This window comes from Marmota monax, unplaced genomic scaffold (assembly GCF_021218885.2).
Source record: "Marmota monax isolate L192 unplaced genomic scaffold, Marmota_monax_Labrador192_F-V1.1 WCK01_AAM20220418_F8-fsc00098, whole genome shotgun sequence".
In the NCBI taxonomy this organism is placed as follows: domain Eukaryota; kingdom Metazoa; phylum Chordata; class Mammalia; order Rodentia; family Sciuridae; genus Marmota; species Marmota monax.
Window position 1 is genome coordinate 3,687,045 of NW_026694639.1, and position 18,856 is coordinate 3,705,900.

General features: G+C 35.1%; 1 protein-coding gene across 1 annotated transcript in view; it reads right to left on the reverse strand.

Annotated features, from left to right (window-relative positions):
- Malrd1 (MAM and LDL receptor class A domain containing 1) overlaps positions 1-18,856 on the reverse strand; it is a 670,952-nt gene that overhangs the window by 177,963 nt on the left and 474,133 nt on the right. Inside the window, exon 31 of the mRNA XM_046423053.1 lies at positions 14,397-14,558. Coding sequence (XP_046279009.1) covers positions 14,397-14,558 — 162 coding nt within the window. The remainder of the gene's footprint in view (positions 1-14,396; positions 14,559-18,856) is intronic.

Sequence of the window (18,856 nt, forward strand, 5' to 3'; positions counted from 1 at the left end):
ACTAAATAGAAAGTAAAACAAAGTTCTCTAGGGGGAGGGAGGAGAAAGGGAAGGGAGGAGTACTGAGGACTGAATTAGAGCCAATTATATTTTATCCTTTTATGAATCCTAATGTAATGCAAAACTTAAAAAAAATTAAAAGTATAAAAACAAAAAGAAACAGAAAATTGTTTATTTTCTTCATTTTGTGTTAAAACTTGGGGGCTCAGGTCAGCAGGGTGCAGCCTGTGGGCCATCTGGCCTGTTACCTGTTCTCATACCATCTTTGAGTTAAGGTACTTCTTGTTTTCAAATGATTGGAAAAAATAATTCAAAAGGATAATTGTTGTGATATATAAAATTATACAAACTTAAAAATGCAAACAAAACTGGTTTGTTTGTTAAAAAATAAAGCTCATGTTTTTCTGCCTCTGGTGTGAGACCAGCGTTGCTTTTTGGCAGAAAAATGGAAATTACTTGTTAGATCACGAGGATGTTTGAAGAAACACAGAGCAGTTATTGATGGCTGGGGATTTTTCTTAGTGTTTTCTAATATAACCAAAATCAAGTCAACCTTCTATCTCAGGAAAAAATAAGGGAAATAGGAATGACCCTGGTCTAAACACACACTAGGGTTTCATGAAGACAAACACTTTTATTTTACTTTTGGTTAACTAGAAATCAGCAGGTACATTTATTTACAGCCTTTTTTTGTGTTGAGAAACTAAATCTGAAGATATATTCTGAAGCTTATCAGCCAACAGTCTCCCAATTGTCTTCCTTGGTTGTGGTGTGTTATTTGGAGTGAAATGTTTGTATTTATAAAAAGTAAAACAAGACAAGGAGAAAGAAGATACTAAACTAAGGGAAAAAAATAGCAACTAGAATCAGAGGAAAAATGTACTTGTTGGTTTTGAGCCATCTGATTTAAGAACAAAATGCCATACCAAAAATGGTATCATTTTACTGGGTATGGTGAAGCACCCCTGGAATCCCAGCTACTCAGGAGGCTGAGCAGGGGGCCAGCCTGGGAAACTCAGTTAGATCCTGTCTCAAAATAAATAATAAAGGGATGGGGGTGTAGTTCAGTGGTAGAGCATCAGTGAGTTCAATCCCTAGTAATGGCAAAAAACAAACAAACAAACAAAACAAAAACAACAACAACAACAACAAAAACCAAAGACATCAATTTAAACATTTTGGTTTTGAGAAATAAACTATCATTACTGATATGTCATTAAATTTAGACATCTCAAAAAGTTTTGAGAAAGTCTTATTAATTAAGCTGTAGAGAACAGTGGTTAGAAATACAGGCTTTTGCCTCAGACACCCTGGGTTCCTCATGCTAGATCCCATAGTGCTATTTGTGATGCTGGGTGCAAGTTACTAATCCTCTCTGCATATCATTTCTCTCTCCCCTAGGAGGTTGTGAGGATTAGGAAAGAGAACTATTTTTCTGTTGTATTTTAAAAGAAATAAACAAGTGTTGGGGTTGTGGCTCAGTGGTAGAGCTCTCGCCTAGCACATGCAAAGCCCTGGGTTCCATCCTCAGCACCACATAAAAATAAATAAATAAAGTAAAACTATTGTGTCCAACTACAACTAAAAAATAAAAATTAAAAAAAAAACAAACAATAAAAGCCTTAAAGTTGTTAAAGTTCGTCAGATGATAGTAAGATAATAAATATAAGTTATGCTGTTCATTAGTACCCATTTTTTTCTAATATTCCAAATTATTCTCCTTCATAAAATCTCCTTTCTATCCTAATGTTTAAATGACATGATAAGAGAGAAGTCAGAGAAGAAGAAGAAAAAAGAAAGCACAAATAGGGTAAAATGAGAAAAAAAATATTGATATTAACAAGGTACATAAATGCTATCATGCATTACTTCAGCATGTTGATGAGAAATATTGGCAATGAAAGAAAATAAAAAGCTATACATAATTTGTGGTTATACTAAACATCAAGAGGATTGTTTCTACGAAAAGGCAAATAAATGAACATTTTTAAAATTAAGTGGAAAAAAAGAAAGCTTTTAAAATAATCTGAGATAAATTCTTACATGATTAAAAAATAACATCCCATATCCCAGCAGACCAAATTTTGGGAATAATGCTGAGTAATACATTGTGAGAGCAAAGCACTCAAAACAAATCAGGTTTTTGATTGGTGATGTCATACTAGCCATCCTGATGGTCATGGTTAGGGTGGTAGTGATGGTAAGATTCACTGGATTAGCACCACAATCCAACCCAATTATACAGAAAGACAACCTTTTTTCTATTTAAGAATCATCAGAATAAGGCTGTCTATTAGTGAAACAACTAAACATTTTAAGGAAAACCCATTCTGCTGACATGGATTATTGCATTTTAGTACTTGTGAAAAAATTTTCAAGTCATTACCTGAAAATACTGATCCTATAAAAATTAGGTTAAAAACTTAAAATATAGTTCTGGAATGATGTTATATCATTAACTGTAGAGATGAGATATGCCATCAGAGAGATATTGTCACATACCTAATAGGGCAACAGAGATTCTGCAATTTCATGAAAGTAATTAAATATTAACTTAGAAAAAAAGATAAAATAAGGAAATAAAGAATTACATTGGTTCTTCTCTTTGAAAATTATGGGACAAGTAACTATTTTATTTTGGCAATAATTTAGAAAGCTAGGTTTTTGGACATTATACTAATGTTCTCTAAGAAGATTGCCACATTAATATCTAATTATTAGATGTACTTTGTGAACGTTTCTATGAGGTTAAATTATTATATCACTTTGCTTTTGGGATGTTCTCTCATTTTCAAAAAACCTTTACTTATTGGAAGTTAAATATGTCATCTGTGTAGTTTCTGATTGCAAGTGTGTGAGCCCATAAACAAGAGATTGCCCATCTATGATGACATCCAGGAATGAGTACCTTTCAATATTTATTTAATAATTGCAGTGTATTATCTATTGTTAGGAAAATCTCTAAATTAGGGAATAATTTTCTTACACATGCATTATAATATCAAACAGGACTGTTCAATAACAATGCAATGTGAATCACATATGTAGTTTTTGGATTTTTAACAGCCACATTTTAAAAAATCCAAGAAATTATAAAATCATCTTATTTAACTCAATATATCTATATACAAAGCACTAACAAGATTTTTTTGTAGTATGTCTTTGAAATCCAGTGTGTAGTTTATATGAATAGCACCTCTCAGTTTGGATTGGCCACATTAGGGCTCCATAGTTCCATGAGGCTGGTGGCTAACACATTGGACCATAAGGTTGTAGAAGAACTGTTTTGAGTTAGACAGTTTGGCCTTCCAACCTCCTTGATCAGTCATCCATGCAACTTGGTTGTTTTTTAACTTTTCAAAACATACAACATATTGTACATCATAGTATTTTAAAAGGATTAAATCAATAACATATGCAATTTTTTTTGCCATTTCTGATTCAGGAAACATTTAACAGATGTTAGTTCTCTTCGTCTCAATACTCTGTAATTTCTCTTTATTTTGTTTGAAAAAAATTATGTTGTTTGGACTTGTGTGAATATATAAGAAGAGCATCTATTCAATATCCAGTGACAGGCTTTGTAAAACCTTCAACAATTTCAGGATGGCATCCTCATTCTAGTCTCCTTGCGAATTTTTCTTGAACCCTTCTCTCCACTACATGATGGCAGAGATCCTTCTCTGATTTGTTCAACAGGTGTTCCAAGTTCCAGAACAGTGCCTGGCTGAAATGCACTTCAATGAATATTTGTCCATGAATGATATATATCATTTTATGTATATATCACTCACCTATGTATATTCTCCATTTATTCACAAATATTCCTAAAGTGGACTGACATCAGACACCACTACAGATGTTTCCCTTTTGTGGCTTCAATGTCCTTATTATTATTATCAGTGGTAGTTATAGTAGCAGTATATTAGTAATTCCTCCCTTGGAGCACACAAACTACCACCAATCAAAGCAAAAAATCTCTCCTGAACTCACATCATTAAAAATTCCAATGTAGGGGCTGGGGTTAAAGCTCAGCAGTAGAGTACTTGCCTCACACGTGCAAGACCCTGGGTTCGATCCTCAGCACCACATAAAAATAAATAAATAAAACAATGTTATAAAAAATTCCAATGTATTAATTAAGGATCAGAGAAAATAAAAGAAGGATTTGCATATCATATTATTTGATATATCTCAGTATTCCATGAAAACCTAGTGAGATATTTTAAATTATTATTTGTGTCTTCACTTCTACTTGTAAATTACTTCCTTGGATTTTCTTATCCAGTTTTTATTCCATACTAGATTTTATAAATTTTTAAATTTTATTTTTAATGTCACATATTTCAGGTGTACCTCAGGATGTTTTGACATACATATATATAGTGAGATAATTGCTACAGCCAAAAAAATTACTTTTATGTGTGTATATGATAAATATAAAACTAAGCAAAACTTCCAGTATATGATACACTATTATTAACTGTAATTCTCATACTGTACTTTAGGTCTCTAGATTTAGTTATCCTATATAGGTAAGTTTTTACCCTTTGACCGCCTTCTCATTTTCCCTATTCCCTTGCTTATGAGAATTACGTTTCTATGGATTTGAGTTTTCCTTTTTCTCTCTTTAGATTCTACATGGAAGTGAGATCATGTAGTATGTGTCCCTGTGTCTACCTTACTTCACTTACCATAATGCCCAGTAGGTTCAACCAATATTGTTGCCAATGACAAGACCTCCATTTTGTATGCTGAACAATATTCTGCATGCATGTGTGTGTGCGTGTGTGTATATCATAATTTCTTTATCTGTTCATCCAAAGAAGGACACTTCGGTGGTTTTCACATAATGACCATTGTGTGATTAATACTTTAATAAACATAAGGGTGCAGACACAGTGACTCCCAGGCCTCATGTCACCAACACTGCACAAAGGTCACCTTTTCTCCATCCCCACTCTTGTTACCTACTGTCTCCTTGGTAAAAGCCATCCCCACAGGTGTGAGACAATATATCCTTATGGTTTTGATTGCATTTCCTTGATGAACCAGGAGGTTAAGAGCATTTTTTCATAGACCTGTTTGTTAGTACTTTTTTGTCTTCTTTGGAAAAACGTCTATTCAGGTCCTTCATTCATTTTTCCTACCAGGTATTTAAAATTTTTATTTTTGATATTGAGTTGTGTGCATTCTTAAACATTCATACTTGTGGGGAACCTTATTTTGAACATCTTTACTTTGGAAATTTCAAATTTATACCTAATTAGAAAAAAAGAAAACAAACTGCTATACAAAATCTAGCTTCAAGAATTTTCAATCCATGTTCAGATGTCTTATTTGCTGTATATTTCCACCCAAAACCTCAATTCAATTGGGTTATTTGAACACCAGTTGGGATATTAAATTATATCATCTCTAAAGCATATGTATTTCTGTAAGGTAAAGACTCCTTTTTTCATAAATAGCTTGTTGCATATCTTAAAATTATACATTCGTATTATAATTGAACAGCCAATAGGAAATATATTTCATATAAATATAGATGTATATGTGTGAATATATAGTCCTAATACTTTTATATAATAGTGCACATAAAAAATGGCTGCTAGCATAGTAGTGAGGTAAATGAGGAGGATGTTGCTGCTTGCTTCCCAAAATCTTGCACATGTGCATTGGATTGGCAGCTTTTATCCTAGTCCCTGAGAAGGTGGGTGGCATAGGACTCATTCGTAAGGCTGAATAATAAACAGGCACAGGAACAGTTTTTAAAGAGCAATAAAAAGCGTAGGTGTGACATTTGTCCATTACACCTAGTTATCTATTTCCTCAGGGATAACTGTTCCCTTTTCACATCCTCATCTTCCTCTCTCAATTGTCTTTAAATTCCCTGTGATCGTTTGCTATTCATTTTAAATTTATTAATGAAAACTTTATTGTTTAGGAAAAAAATAAACAATGTTCATAGTAGTTTTACAGAACTGTTTTCCAGCAGATCTCTCCTTTGATTGGGAGAGTGAGTGGCAGGTGCTGTACCTGTGGGTGGCCATGTACACTAGAAGGCTTCCCTATAGGGCAGGGCTCTCAACCTTGGTTGCACATTAAAATCTTATACATTCTTACAAATATTGATGCCCTGACCACAACTTGCAGTGATTATATCTGAATATTTGAGAGTGGATCCCAAATATTAGTCCTTAAAACAAAACTCGCCAGATAGTTCTACTATGAAGTTAAGGCTGAAAACAGTGTGCTTGGTTCTGAGCCCAAGGGGTAGACACTCAGGTAAACTGCAATGCCTTAAGTGTTTATTTTTTGAACAGTTATCATTTTCTCACCCTGAAAACCTACTGTGTTGATCCTGTGTAACCCCAAGCATGAATCTGTCTCTTTTCGAGGTTGTTATTATCTCATAATCATTCCTTCCCAGGAAGACTCCAATCTGTGCAGCAGTTCTGATTTTTATCCTAAGAGAAAAGGCCACTGCTGTGGGTAGCTGAGTTTGAAAACATTGATCACTGGTAGGAAACACACTTGGCAAAGCCATTTCCCCACTCTCCTGGGTGTTCTGACTACTGTTTCTAAAATTCATCCCAAACTTTCTTTTTATTTGCATTGATCTGCTAGGGCAGTCCTAATCAAATACCACTGACTGACTGGCATAAACAAAAGAAATTTATTTTCTCATGATTCTGGAGGCTACAGGTTGAAGGTCATAGTGTCAATAGATTTAATTTCTCCTGAGGTCTCTCTCTGTGCTTGAAGATGGCCACTCTCTTGTTGTGTCCTTGAATGGCCTTTTTTCCTGTTTGTCCAATTCACCTCTGTTGCCTGGTCCTCTTCTTTTTTTTTTTTTAATTACTGTTTTTTTTTTTTTTTAATTTTTTATTGTTGGTTGTTCAAAACATTACATAGTTCTTGATATATCATATTTCACACTTTGATTCAAGCGGGTTATGAACTCCCATTTTTACCCCATATACAGATTGCAGAATCACATCAGTTACACATCCATTGATTTACATATTGCCATACTAGTGTCTGTTGTGTTCTGCTGCCTTTCCTATCCTCTACTATCCCCCCTCCCCTCCCCTCCCCTCCCCTCCCCTCTTCTCTCTCTGCCCCCTCTACTGTCATTCATTTGTCCCCCTTGTATTATTTTTCCCTTTCCCCTCACTTCCTCTTGTATGTACTTTTGTATAACCCTGAGGGTCTCCTTCCATTTCCATGCAATTTCCCTTCTCTCTCCCTTTCCCTCCCACCTCTCATCCCTGTTTAATGTTAATCTTCTTCTCATGCTCTTCCTCCCTACTCTGTTCTTAGTTACTCTCCTTATATCAAAGAAGACATTTGGCATTTGTTTTTTAGGGATTGGCTAGCTTCACTTAGCATAATCTGCTCTAATGCCATCCATTTCCCTGCAAATTCTATGATTTTGTCATTTTTTAATGCAGAGTAATACTCCATTGTGTATAAATGCCACATTTTTTTTATCCATTCGTCTATTGAAGGGCATCTAGGTTGGTTCCACAGTCTTGCTATTGTGAATTGTGCTGCTATGAACATTGATGTAGCAGTGTCCCTGTAGCATGCTCTTTTTAGGTCTCTAGGGAATAGACCGAGAAGGGGAATAGCTGGGTCAAATGGTGGCTCCATTCCCAGCTTTCCAAGAAATCTCCATACTGCTTTCCAAATTGGGCGCACCAATTTGCAGTCCCACCAGCAATGTACAAGTGTACCCTTTTCCCCACATCCTCACCAGCACTTGTTGTTGTTTGACTTCATAATGGCTGCCAATCTTACTGGAGTGAGATGGTATCTTAGGGTGGTTTTGATTTGCATTTCTCTGACTGCTAGAGATGGTGAGCATTTTTTCATGTACTTGTTGATTGATTGTATGTCCTCCTCTGAGAAGTGTCTGTTCAGGTCCTTGGCCCATTTGTTGATTGGGTTGTTTGTTATTTTATTGTCTAATTTTTTTGAGTTCTTTGTATACTCTGGATATTAGGGCTCTATCTGAAGTGTGAGGAGTAAAGATTTGTTCCCAGGATGTAGGCTCCCTATTTACCTCTCTTATTGTTTCTTTTGCTGAGAAAAAACTTTTTAGTTTGAGTAAGTCCCATTTGTTGATTCTACTTATTAACTTTTGTGCTATGGGTGTCCTATTGAGGAATTTGGAGCCCGACCCCACAGTATGTAGATCGTAGCCAACTTTTTCTTCTATCAGAGGGCGTGTCTCTGATTTGATATCAAGCTCCTTGATCCAACTTTTGTGCATGGCGAGAGAAAGGGATTCAGTTTCATTTTGTTGCATATGGATTTCCAGTTTTCCCAGCGCCTGGTCCTCTTCTTGTTAGGAAATCCTTCCTATTGGATCAGGGCCCCATCCTTTTGACTTCATTTAACCTTAATTACCTCTTTCACATCCCTATCTTCAAACATTGTCACATGGAGGTTTAGGACATCAACATATAAATTGGGGTGGGGGACAATTCATTCCATAAATCCTTTTACTTTGATTTTGGGATACCTTTTTAGATCCTTGGGTAGACCTATAGTGAACCCTTTTCCCTGGGCAGAAATTTATGCTATAGTGCTTCCTTCACTCTAATCCCATCTCCTCCTCCTGGACTTCTTTCCCTTTTCCTACTCTGTTCCCTACTCTCACCCACTCTCTCCTTTCTTCTTTACTTTCCTTTGCATCTCCTTCTCTGCCTCTTCCTCTACAGAATTCCTGAGATATGATTGGAACTTTTTGACATGTGTAACTATACAGTCATTACCTGTTTGTTTGTTTTTGTTGTACACAGCATGTTGTTAGAGTAAATACAAGAGCGAGCATATATGTGAATAAGAGCAGAATGAATCTGAGAATAACTGTCTGGTTGACATGTGAGGGAGGACTCAATTTTATATGTCAAATTCCATACCCCTGTCCTGGATACAGGAGTTTCTGTGTACTCTCTCAGAGACCAGGGAGAAAAAGCGATAAAAGTCTAGAATGCAATTGAAGTGAGGGAGCCCTGAACAGGGAATTTAACTGGATCCATGCAGAGCTGGATATAAGAGGAAGCAAGCTACATTAATGTCCTGAAAAGGGGCTTGGAGTAGGCATCACACTCTAGGGTTTGAGCTCAGGCCTTGTTGCTCACTAGACAGGTTTACAGAAGTTACTTAGCATCTGTGGTCCTCATCTCTCATGTAGGAAAGATGGTATCTGTCCTGTCTGCATGACCAGAAGAACAGTTATCATCTGCCTAATCTGCAGGACGCTGCCAACCAAGTATCAAGTTCAGTTATGTATTCTGAACACATTACATCTTAAATTGCTGTTATAGAAATGAGACTATTAGCATACTAAGATTAGTAGGGGATATTTTTTAACTTGGATGGTGAATACGGAATTGCACAATAGTGAGCATGCAGGTTTTATATGGGACAACAAACTATTCCAGAAATTTTTCAAACTCTAACACATACCCTCAGGTTTTATAACTACCAATGCATGGTAGTTAGTAGACACTAAGGAAATACTTGTACTAATTAATCCAAAATACTTTGCTGCTAATCAATATGGAAGGGGATATATCCAAGTCACATGTGACCTACAAAGTACTTATCAAGTGTGACTTCATTTGACTTTAAATGCTAGGGGGTACATAAAAATCACAGATATGACTTCTGACCAACTGGAATTTATGGTACAATTGTGGAGATGGTCAACTATATCATTAAAAAGAACAAAATTATGAAGGAAGGGAAATAAGAAAATAGCAGCCTTGTGCATAATGCCTTCATGTATTCATGTCACATAAATGTCACTCTTGCCATTAAATCTTGGATATATTAACTATCAATGCTATTCATATGTAGACTACAGAATGGATTGATGTTTGTGATTTCTCCCTACAGCTGGGAAATATCTCTAAAATGGTTCGTAAACAGGCCTGAGATGGGCATTGAAAATGGCTTTCTTACGTATCTAATTCTTCATCTTGGTAACAATAATTGAAAAGATCCATAAATACAGTTTTAATTAACAGTAATGTTGTGATGCTTAGAAATAGACCATAGGCTCTTTAATCTGTTGGCCTTCTTATAAAGAATTTTGTTTTTCCCAGAGGGTCAACATTAATTAATACCCTTACAATTTATTTAGCAGCCCATTGTTTCAGAGATACTTCAACAAGCTCACTGAGCAGTATTTGTGCACCAAGGATGATACAATCAAACTGTTTTGAAGAGAGCGCTCTAAAAAATATACCATCTCAAGTAGTGATTAACAGGGAGGATAATAAAATATCCTGTAGGAATGATGATATTTCTTTATCAGTGGACAGCATATTGTTATACAATATCACATAAATAACCAGATTCAAAATTTTTCACATGCTCCTTAATGAACTGGCACTAACTATAAAGTTTAAAAAAGAAAATAAATACTCCTATTAATAGTCCTTAATAAGTTCTATTAAAAGGTATCATGGATCACTCATCTGTCTCCTTGAAAAGTGAATGTGATCTTTCTTTCTCTTATCTATTGTCTACAGTCTTTGGCTCACTGAGCTTACAATACTTTTGTACCATTGATAATATTAAACTAGTGGAAATATGCTTACTTTTCAAGTACTTTCTTAGGATCAGGGAAGATTATTGCAGATGGATCTAAAGAACCCCAGCTTTTGTGTCTACACGTTATTGTCTGGAGCTGAGCAGCAAAAATGAGAATTGGCTTATTTTTCATTATTTCTCAAGGAAATCAAACCCATACTCATTCTCAGAAATTACCATAAAAGTAAAAAAAATCCATTTAAATATATATTCATTGTTGTGAATATTTACTATCGCGCAAGTATTAGTAATTAGTTACTAATTAAATAATTATTAAATAATTTTATAAATTTTGGTCTATCACCAAATTGGAATATTATAACTAAAACTATCCTACTACAAATATTCACAACCTACAACCTTCTTTGCACTATATTTTTTCAATTATTAAAATAAAAGCCCTGGTTTATTTTGAAAATGTATCCATCAAAAAGAAATGGCAGTATAAACAAAGATAACACCTATCAAAAGTCATATCATTGCGCTAGGATTACAAGAAAATTTTTCCTTTGTATCTGATTATTGGTATTCTGAAACTTTTAGAAAAAATTATACTACTTAGTAATAGAAAACTGATTAAAGAGAAATATAGAAGAAAAGATAAATATTAAAAATGAGAATGAAATGTTTATAAACTTTCCAGTGGGCAATCTTTAAAATTATTCACCACACTTTTCACAAGTACATCAATGTATTACCATCATATATGCTAGATTTTCTTTTGAGATGACATTCTTGTTTTCATTTACTTATTTTTGGATTTATTCCTGCTCTCCTCAACTCCAACTGTGTCACTCACCTAAGTAATCCATGTGAATACACAAGTGTGTGTCCTTTCTCTTTTTCTTCATGCATAATCATCATGGAAATATTTATGGATAGATGTATACATACGTATAAATACGTGTTTGTCATTCACTTTAGAAAAATTGGATTAAACTTTATGATCATTTTTTCATGTTGCTTTACTCATTGACATTATCCCTGGGAAATCTCTATGAATCAATTGTAAGGTACTAAACTGTTTTTAGCAGGGTCTTGATACTGCATGCTGTGGATTTCATGAGTGACCTCTGCTTCTAGACTATTCTAGGTTCTCAATGGAGTGATTTTGTCCTCCAGTGGGTAGCTGGTGATTTCTAAGGACATTCTGTTTGTCAAGACCCTCTCTAGAGAGATGCATTCTTTTGGCAGCTGTCTGGTAGAGACCAGGAGTTCTGCCAAACACAGCATTGAGGAAGGCCCCCAAGAATTCATGTGAGTGCCCCAAACATCACTAGCCTCAGTTGGAGACATCTACCAGGCAGTCTGATCTACCTCTGGCGGGGACACTCTTTCCTTGGGTAATCTTGTGGTCCCTTCCTTTCCTCTTTGTGGTCTTTTTTTGAATGGCATTTTCTCCATGGCTTTTTTTGACCATCTTATTTACAGTGCACTCACCGACCAAGGTGCAGACTCTGGCCTTTCGAACCCTACTTCATTCTTTTCTTCTTTGCACCCTCAACTTCTCCTTATCCATCATCTTTTTCTCTCTTCCCAGAATACAAGCTCTTCTGTGGTAGAGATTTTTTTTTATATCTGTTTTATTCACTGATGTATCCTTAGGAAATAGAAGACTGCCTGGCATTTGATACATGGCTGAGCAAAGGAGTGAAAATGATTGTATGAGAAGCATTCACTTATTTCCCAGCTTTTGACTGCGAATATGCCAAAATCAATGTCCTCACACACTAATCATTATGTGTTGTTTCTTATGTCTCTATGTGGCCAAAATGCTTTCTAAATTGGTTTTAGAAATTGAGTAATGAATTTTGGAAGGTAGATCCTGCCTCTCAAAATGCACATAATTACTCTCTGTTTTTTTCTTTCAAAGCGATTTGTTTTTATTTGTTACGTTCTATTCTTTAATCCATCTGAAATGTACATCTATATATGACATAAGACTGAGGTTTAATTTCCTTTTTAAATTTATTCTAATTAGTTATACATGGCAGCAGAATGCATTCTTGACACATTGTACCTAAGTGGAGCACAACTTCTCATTTCTCTGGCGATGCAGAGTCACACAGGGTCATATGAGTCATGCAATCATAAATGTACATAGGGTAATAATGTCCAACTCATTCCACCATCTTTCCCACTCCCACACCCCCTTGCCTCCTCACTCCCCTCTGTTCTATCCAAAGTTCCTCCATTCTTCCCTAGCTCCCCACCTCCCATTATGGATCAGCATCCATATCTGCATATCAGAGACAACATTCAGCCTTTGACTTTTTGGGATTGGCTTAATTTGCTTATCATGATAGCTTGCCTGCTTCTCCAGCACCAGTCCCCTCTGCAGATGGTGCAATCTCCAGCCCCCCAAATTACCAAATTAATCCAGCTCCATCCATTTACCTGCAAGTGCCATAATTTCATTCTTCTTTAAGGCTGAGTAATATTCCATTGTGTGTTTATACATATATATATATATATATATATATATATATATATATACACCACATTTTCTTTATTCATAATTTCTTATCCTTCCAGTGGATCACCAGATATGCCAGCACCAAATTAAATAATACTGATTAAAAATATTGAAGGACACTAATTCTAATTCCCACTGAATTAGAATACCCATCTTGGTTATAAATAATAAAATTAATTTGTTCTTTTCATTAGTCATAAAATGGCTAATCCAATGTTACATACTTTTACTTTGAAAAGTTACTTCAGCTCTTCATAATTCTGCTCTTTTTCATTGTACCCGTGTTCCAGTTGTTCTGAATAATACTGTATTAGGGTTCTCCAGAGAAGCAAAATCAATAGCATGCATACACACATAGAAAGAGATTTATTCAAAGGAATGGACTCCGGGTAATTTGGGGGGCTGGAGATTGCACAATCTGCAGAGGGGACTGGTGCTGGAGAAGCAGTCAAGCTTAGAGTTCTCTGAGAGTATACTGAGGAAATCTCTCCTGCTGAGGAAGATGGTATTTCTTATACTATTGGGACCTTCAACTGATTGGAGGCCACATATGCACAGCAATCTGCCTTTCCCCAAGTTTGCCAACTTAAATATTAATCTCATTCAAAAATATCCTCCAGGTTGACACACAAAATTGCCACAAATATCTCAGGCTACTTTTCATCCATAAGAAACACTATATTTTATTCAAAGAAAACACATATATTTATACCGAAAAAAAGTTAACACTTTTCAGCGCTGAGTCTGTGGGATTTCTCTGTACAATCATAAATTCACTTCTCTTTGGAGTCTACTGATCATAAAGCAGTTAAAGGTTGCATTACTCTCATATTGCAGAGCAGTAAGCAGAATGTGTCAAGATGTTGTGGATGCTCACTCCTTCCATCACCACTTACCTTGTTCATCTTCACTCCTGTGTTTTAGACCAGCAGGAATGAAGATGGTGGTCAGCTGACTGTCCATTTTGACAGCAGGAGAACTCTCATCATTGCCAATTGCCTGTCTGTTCACCTATTGAATCCATTAATTAGAATGCCACCCACCCAAGCCTGTCCCAAATGGGGACTCTAGAGACACCTTTAGGGTAGAGTGAATAAAAATCTGTACCTCTTAAAATGTAAATCCTGGCCTTCCTTGCTGTGGCAATGTCAGCTTTGGGTCTATTTAATAATTCAGGGGTAAAAACCGAAGGGAAATGCTCTCCTTCCATTAAGCTTATGAGGCTCTAACCCCACATGAACACAAGAAATGTCCTGTTACGTTCACATAGTAGAGGCTTACATGGACTGGGAATTGCTACTAGACTAACCTGGTGTGTGATCAGAGTCTGGACTTAAAGTTTCAGCAGAAATTTCACTGCCAATGTCCCAAACCAAGCCATCCTCAGAGTCTTGAGTCAAACCGCAGGCTGTGGTCCAGTTTCCTGAAGTTGTTTCAAAATTGCAGCTTCCTGTTGTACTTGCGTAAAGTCCTAGTGAAACAAACATGTTCATGGCAGTGACTGGAGATGTTTATCACGTTTCCTATGACCTTACATTTTGTGATGATTTAATATATTAGTATTTGTATATTTTAATTCTTTATAAATACATTTATATAATCAGAATATGCACACCCATGCATAATATCAGTTATGTACTGCAACTTTTTTTAATCAATGGATCTAGAAGCAGTGCATGAAAAGTGTCATGTCTTAAGGTATTATCTGGATGGACTAACAATATTGGTAGGCGACAGATAAAACTGTCTGCACATAAACAATGAACATAGCATCATGATAGTAGAGATAATTCAGGTTAAATAAACAGCTTCCATCACCTAGATGTTCAGTGCTGGTCCCTCCGTTCGGTCTTGTGTTTGAATAGCACAGACCTTGAGAGAGGTAGTCATTTACTAAAGACAAGGCACCTTTGAGAAAAGTAGTAAAGTGTACAGGACATAAACCCTATGGGGTACCATATAAATCACTGGCGCACATTTCAGAGCCAGCCACTAAATAATGAAAGAAATTTTCTTCTAAAAGTATTGATTGATAACTCATTAAAAATTAAATTGTTCACAATGAGAAAAATTAATAGGTGATCGCTGAATGTCTACTCCTAGTCATCTGTGAAAAGTTTCATAATAATACCCTGATATCTAGGCTTTCATTTTTCTTTCTTTTTTTTTTGCATAGCAGTTATTATTTTTGAGCACTCACTGTAAAATCTGACTGTGTTACATAGACAGAATGAATGATTGGGTTATTTAATCAGTATGAATCTACTGAGATTGTCATTGACTTATCCTTCATTTTAAAAAGATGAAGTTCATGTTATTTTAAAAAAAATTTCCATCATAATTTTTTTAACATAAAACTTATGTTACCATAATCTTAATCAGAAAAAAAAACCTTGTCATTAAATGAATGCCAAACATATACCAAACAGACCTTTACTGTTTTAATATGAACTTTTTTGGATCCCCGAGAGGACTTTTACTTCTCAACATTCTACTTCCTAAGTATTACTGCATCAAATCCCTAAAAAATAAACTAATTTTTAATCATGTACATCATTCTTATTCTACATAACTATATAATTCATTTATTTTCATACACATATTAATGGATGCTATGCATTTTTATGTATGTCATGCCAATATTTTATACTATAGTTTATATTATATAGATAAGTAAAAATTCAGTTCTCTCAATGTATAGCAAATACATCTGTAAATACTCAGTATTTTCCAATGCACATAGGAGACTACTGTTATGTACTCTTTAAAATGATCTCACATACAAGTTGTATACTATTGTACTGTTACATAACTAACTCCGACACTTAAACCCTATGAAAATTATTCCACATCCTTCTTTATTCACCAGGACACCCTTGTTCTTCCTGTACCACCTTACTTAACATGTGTCTTTATCTTAAACTTTAGAGACACCTAAACAAACAGGATAAAATCTCATATTTTATTTTCTCCATCTCAAAATCAGTCACTTTTCCTTTTTTTCCCCCTAAGGCCAATATGCCCATGATCTCAACTCCTTATCAAAATGCTGCTATTACAATCCCATAGCTTTATTTCCTTCAAGGTTACACAACTTTTCTATTATCTTTCAATCACAGTCAGGCTATCCTTGTTCTATATATATATATATATATATATATATATATATATATATATTTTTTACTGGCTTAACTTTACCACTCTTTATATTTATCCTCATTCATGATTTACCATGGACTTCTATATTTTTATGTGGATGACCTACGATTCTACAACTACAATGCAGAACAGACTAACATCTTCAAATGCTGCTTCTTTTTAGCAAGATAAATTGTTTTTATTATTCTTTTTTTAAAATGTTCTTTTTAGATAAATTCTACTTGGAATATTCAATTGTTACTCAAAACCTACAATCCCCAAACAAACTCATTGTTCACCTCTCCAAATAGGTTCTTCTCTGAGATCATGGCTCCATTTCATAACATGAGTCTTATCTCCTTTTAAACATGCAAACCTTCAGAATCACCACTGATTCTATATTCTATGATTCCATTTCCAATGTTCCACCACTACCTGTAGGATTTCCTTGAGAACTTGTTGAATCTGTTCCCTCCATTATCATCCAGTAACCATCACACTGGTTCAAGTTGATGGCTTATTTTAAGAGACTATCTTTAGTGCAGGCTTCATCCTATCAATCAATCTTACAAACCCAAACCACATGAGCATCTTTAAGAGTGCTCTTGCATTTTCTCTTGCTGAAAATATTCCATTTTCTTCACACTTTCTGAAACTACTCTCACAAATCACTAGTCTTGAATATAATAACCTTTACTTTGAGGCAAAGTATTTTTAGGATAAAATCTGTCTCATGTTCAAAATGGTCTTTACTCCACTCACATTTTCAGAAGATTCTCTCTTAAATATAAACTTGCTTTCTAAACCATTTATGTTTCAGACTACTTCTCTCTCTCTCGCTCTCGCTCTCGCTCTGTCTCTCGGATATTTTCTCTGGCTTGGTTACTATTTTATAGGCATTCTTTCCCTATCTTTTCCAAGGTGAACTTTTATGTAAGTATTCCCCTTTTTTTTCACTCAGGCACATGGATAAGCTAACCCTCAATGATGAGATTATTTCTCTTTTGTCGTCTTTGTTACTTAAATACAGATTAGGAATGCAAGTCTAGATAACGAGATTTACTATGGAAAAGACATCTAGGAAAAGTTTGCCTTGTTCTTAAAAGGAAGCCAAAAGGAAGAAAATCTATTTGTTTATTCTCAAGATAGAGTTGCAAATATAAAAACTGATATGAGGAACTAATTCTATAGCAAAGTGGGTTACCTGGGGATGGGAAACATAAAGAAGACAGGCATCCGTACAGTTCCATACATTTGATGCCAACCCAAAGCTAATGAATTAAACAATTTAGAGCTACTAAACTCTCAGATTTCTGGTTATTTGAGATAATGCATTTGCTTATTGTCTGTATTAGTTAGAAATGCATTTGGCTCCAGGCAACTAAAACTCCAAGTTACAGTAACTATAAGCAGACAGGAATTAATTTGTCTCAATTAGCAAGAAGTCATCAGGTTGTCATTTTGAGATAAACAGTATGGCTGAACTGCATGGTCTTTCTCTGAGCTATCTTCTCCTCCTTCTGCTCATTCCTAGTTTCAAGATGACCCTGTACTTCCTAGTACCACAGACTCAAGGCACATAAAGAAAAATAAATAGGAAAGATTAAAAAAAAAGAACTTTTTTTTTCTATTCTAGTCTTCTTTTTTATGAAATACATAACTTTCTCAAATTTCTATATAGATTTCATTGGCCTCTTGTGGCTGTGAAAAATTTGGAGAAGATGGTTTTTGTTGCTGGTCACAATGGTGTCAACAATAAAGGCATTCTGTTTTTGAGGAATAAAAAGGGATGAATAGGCACCTAGCAGATGCTGCGATAGGTTGTTTAAATTGGTCAAGATCAGAAATTCTGCCCGAGGCATCTTAACCAACATATTCTTTCCTCAGTATGCTCTGTAGCAAATATTACTCATCTCTGAATACCCAGCTCAAGCCCTATCTCTCCCTCCCCAGAGCACATGAGTTCTCAGGATGGTATTTTCATAAGACACTTCTCAGCAGTTACAGTTGTTACCATATATCTAGAAGTCCATTACTTCTTAATTTTGCATTGTCATCTTAATTGATCAGCACTAAGCTACTATAAACTTCTCTATGTGATCAGTTATTTACTGAACTACATTATATACACCACAAGTGGTTCAATAAATATCCACTGAAAGATGGATGATGTGAAAAATATAATATCTCTTGATAATGAATATGTATCAGTCTTTTCAAAGTGGCAGTTTCTTTTGAACAACCTACTTTCCAATTGTGGTATTCATCATGATCCCTTAAATAGACATAAAGCATTTCTAACACAACTGGCTTTTTCCCAATGCTTTATGATCAGTGCAAATACTGATAAACATATTTTTAGAGACATAGTTCCATAGTTTATTATTTTTAATTCCTTATGTTCCAATAGTCACCTCATTTTGAACACACCATAATGTATGGTACAGAAATATTAACATTCCTTGAAGGGAAAAGTATTTTTCCTTGTAAAATGGCTTGTTGAAGCTCTGCATTGAGACGGACTTCGAAGAATCTTGTTATAGTAGATAAGAGTGACATGACTAAATAATGGTATCTGTCCACGCTGTGAAAGGGAGAAGAGGAAGCACCTGCCCACATACTGACCTGCAA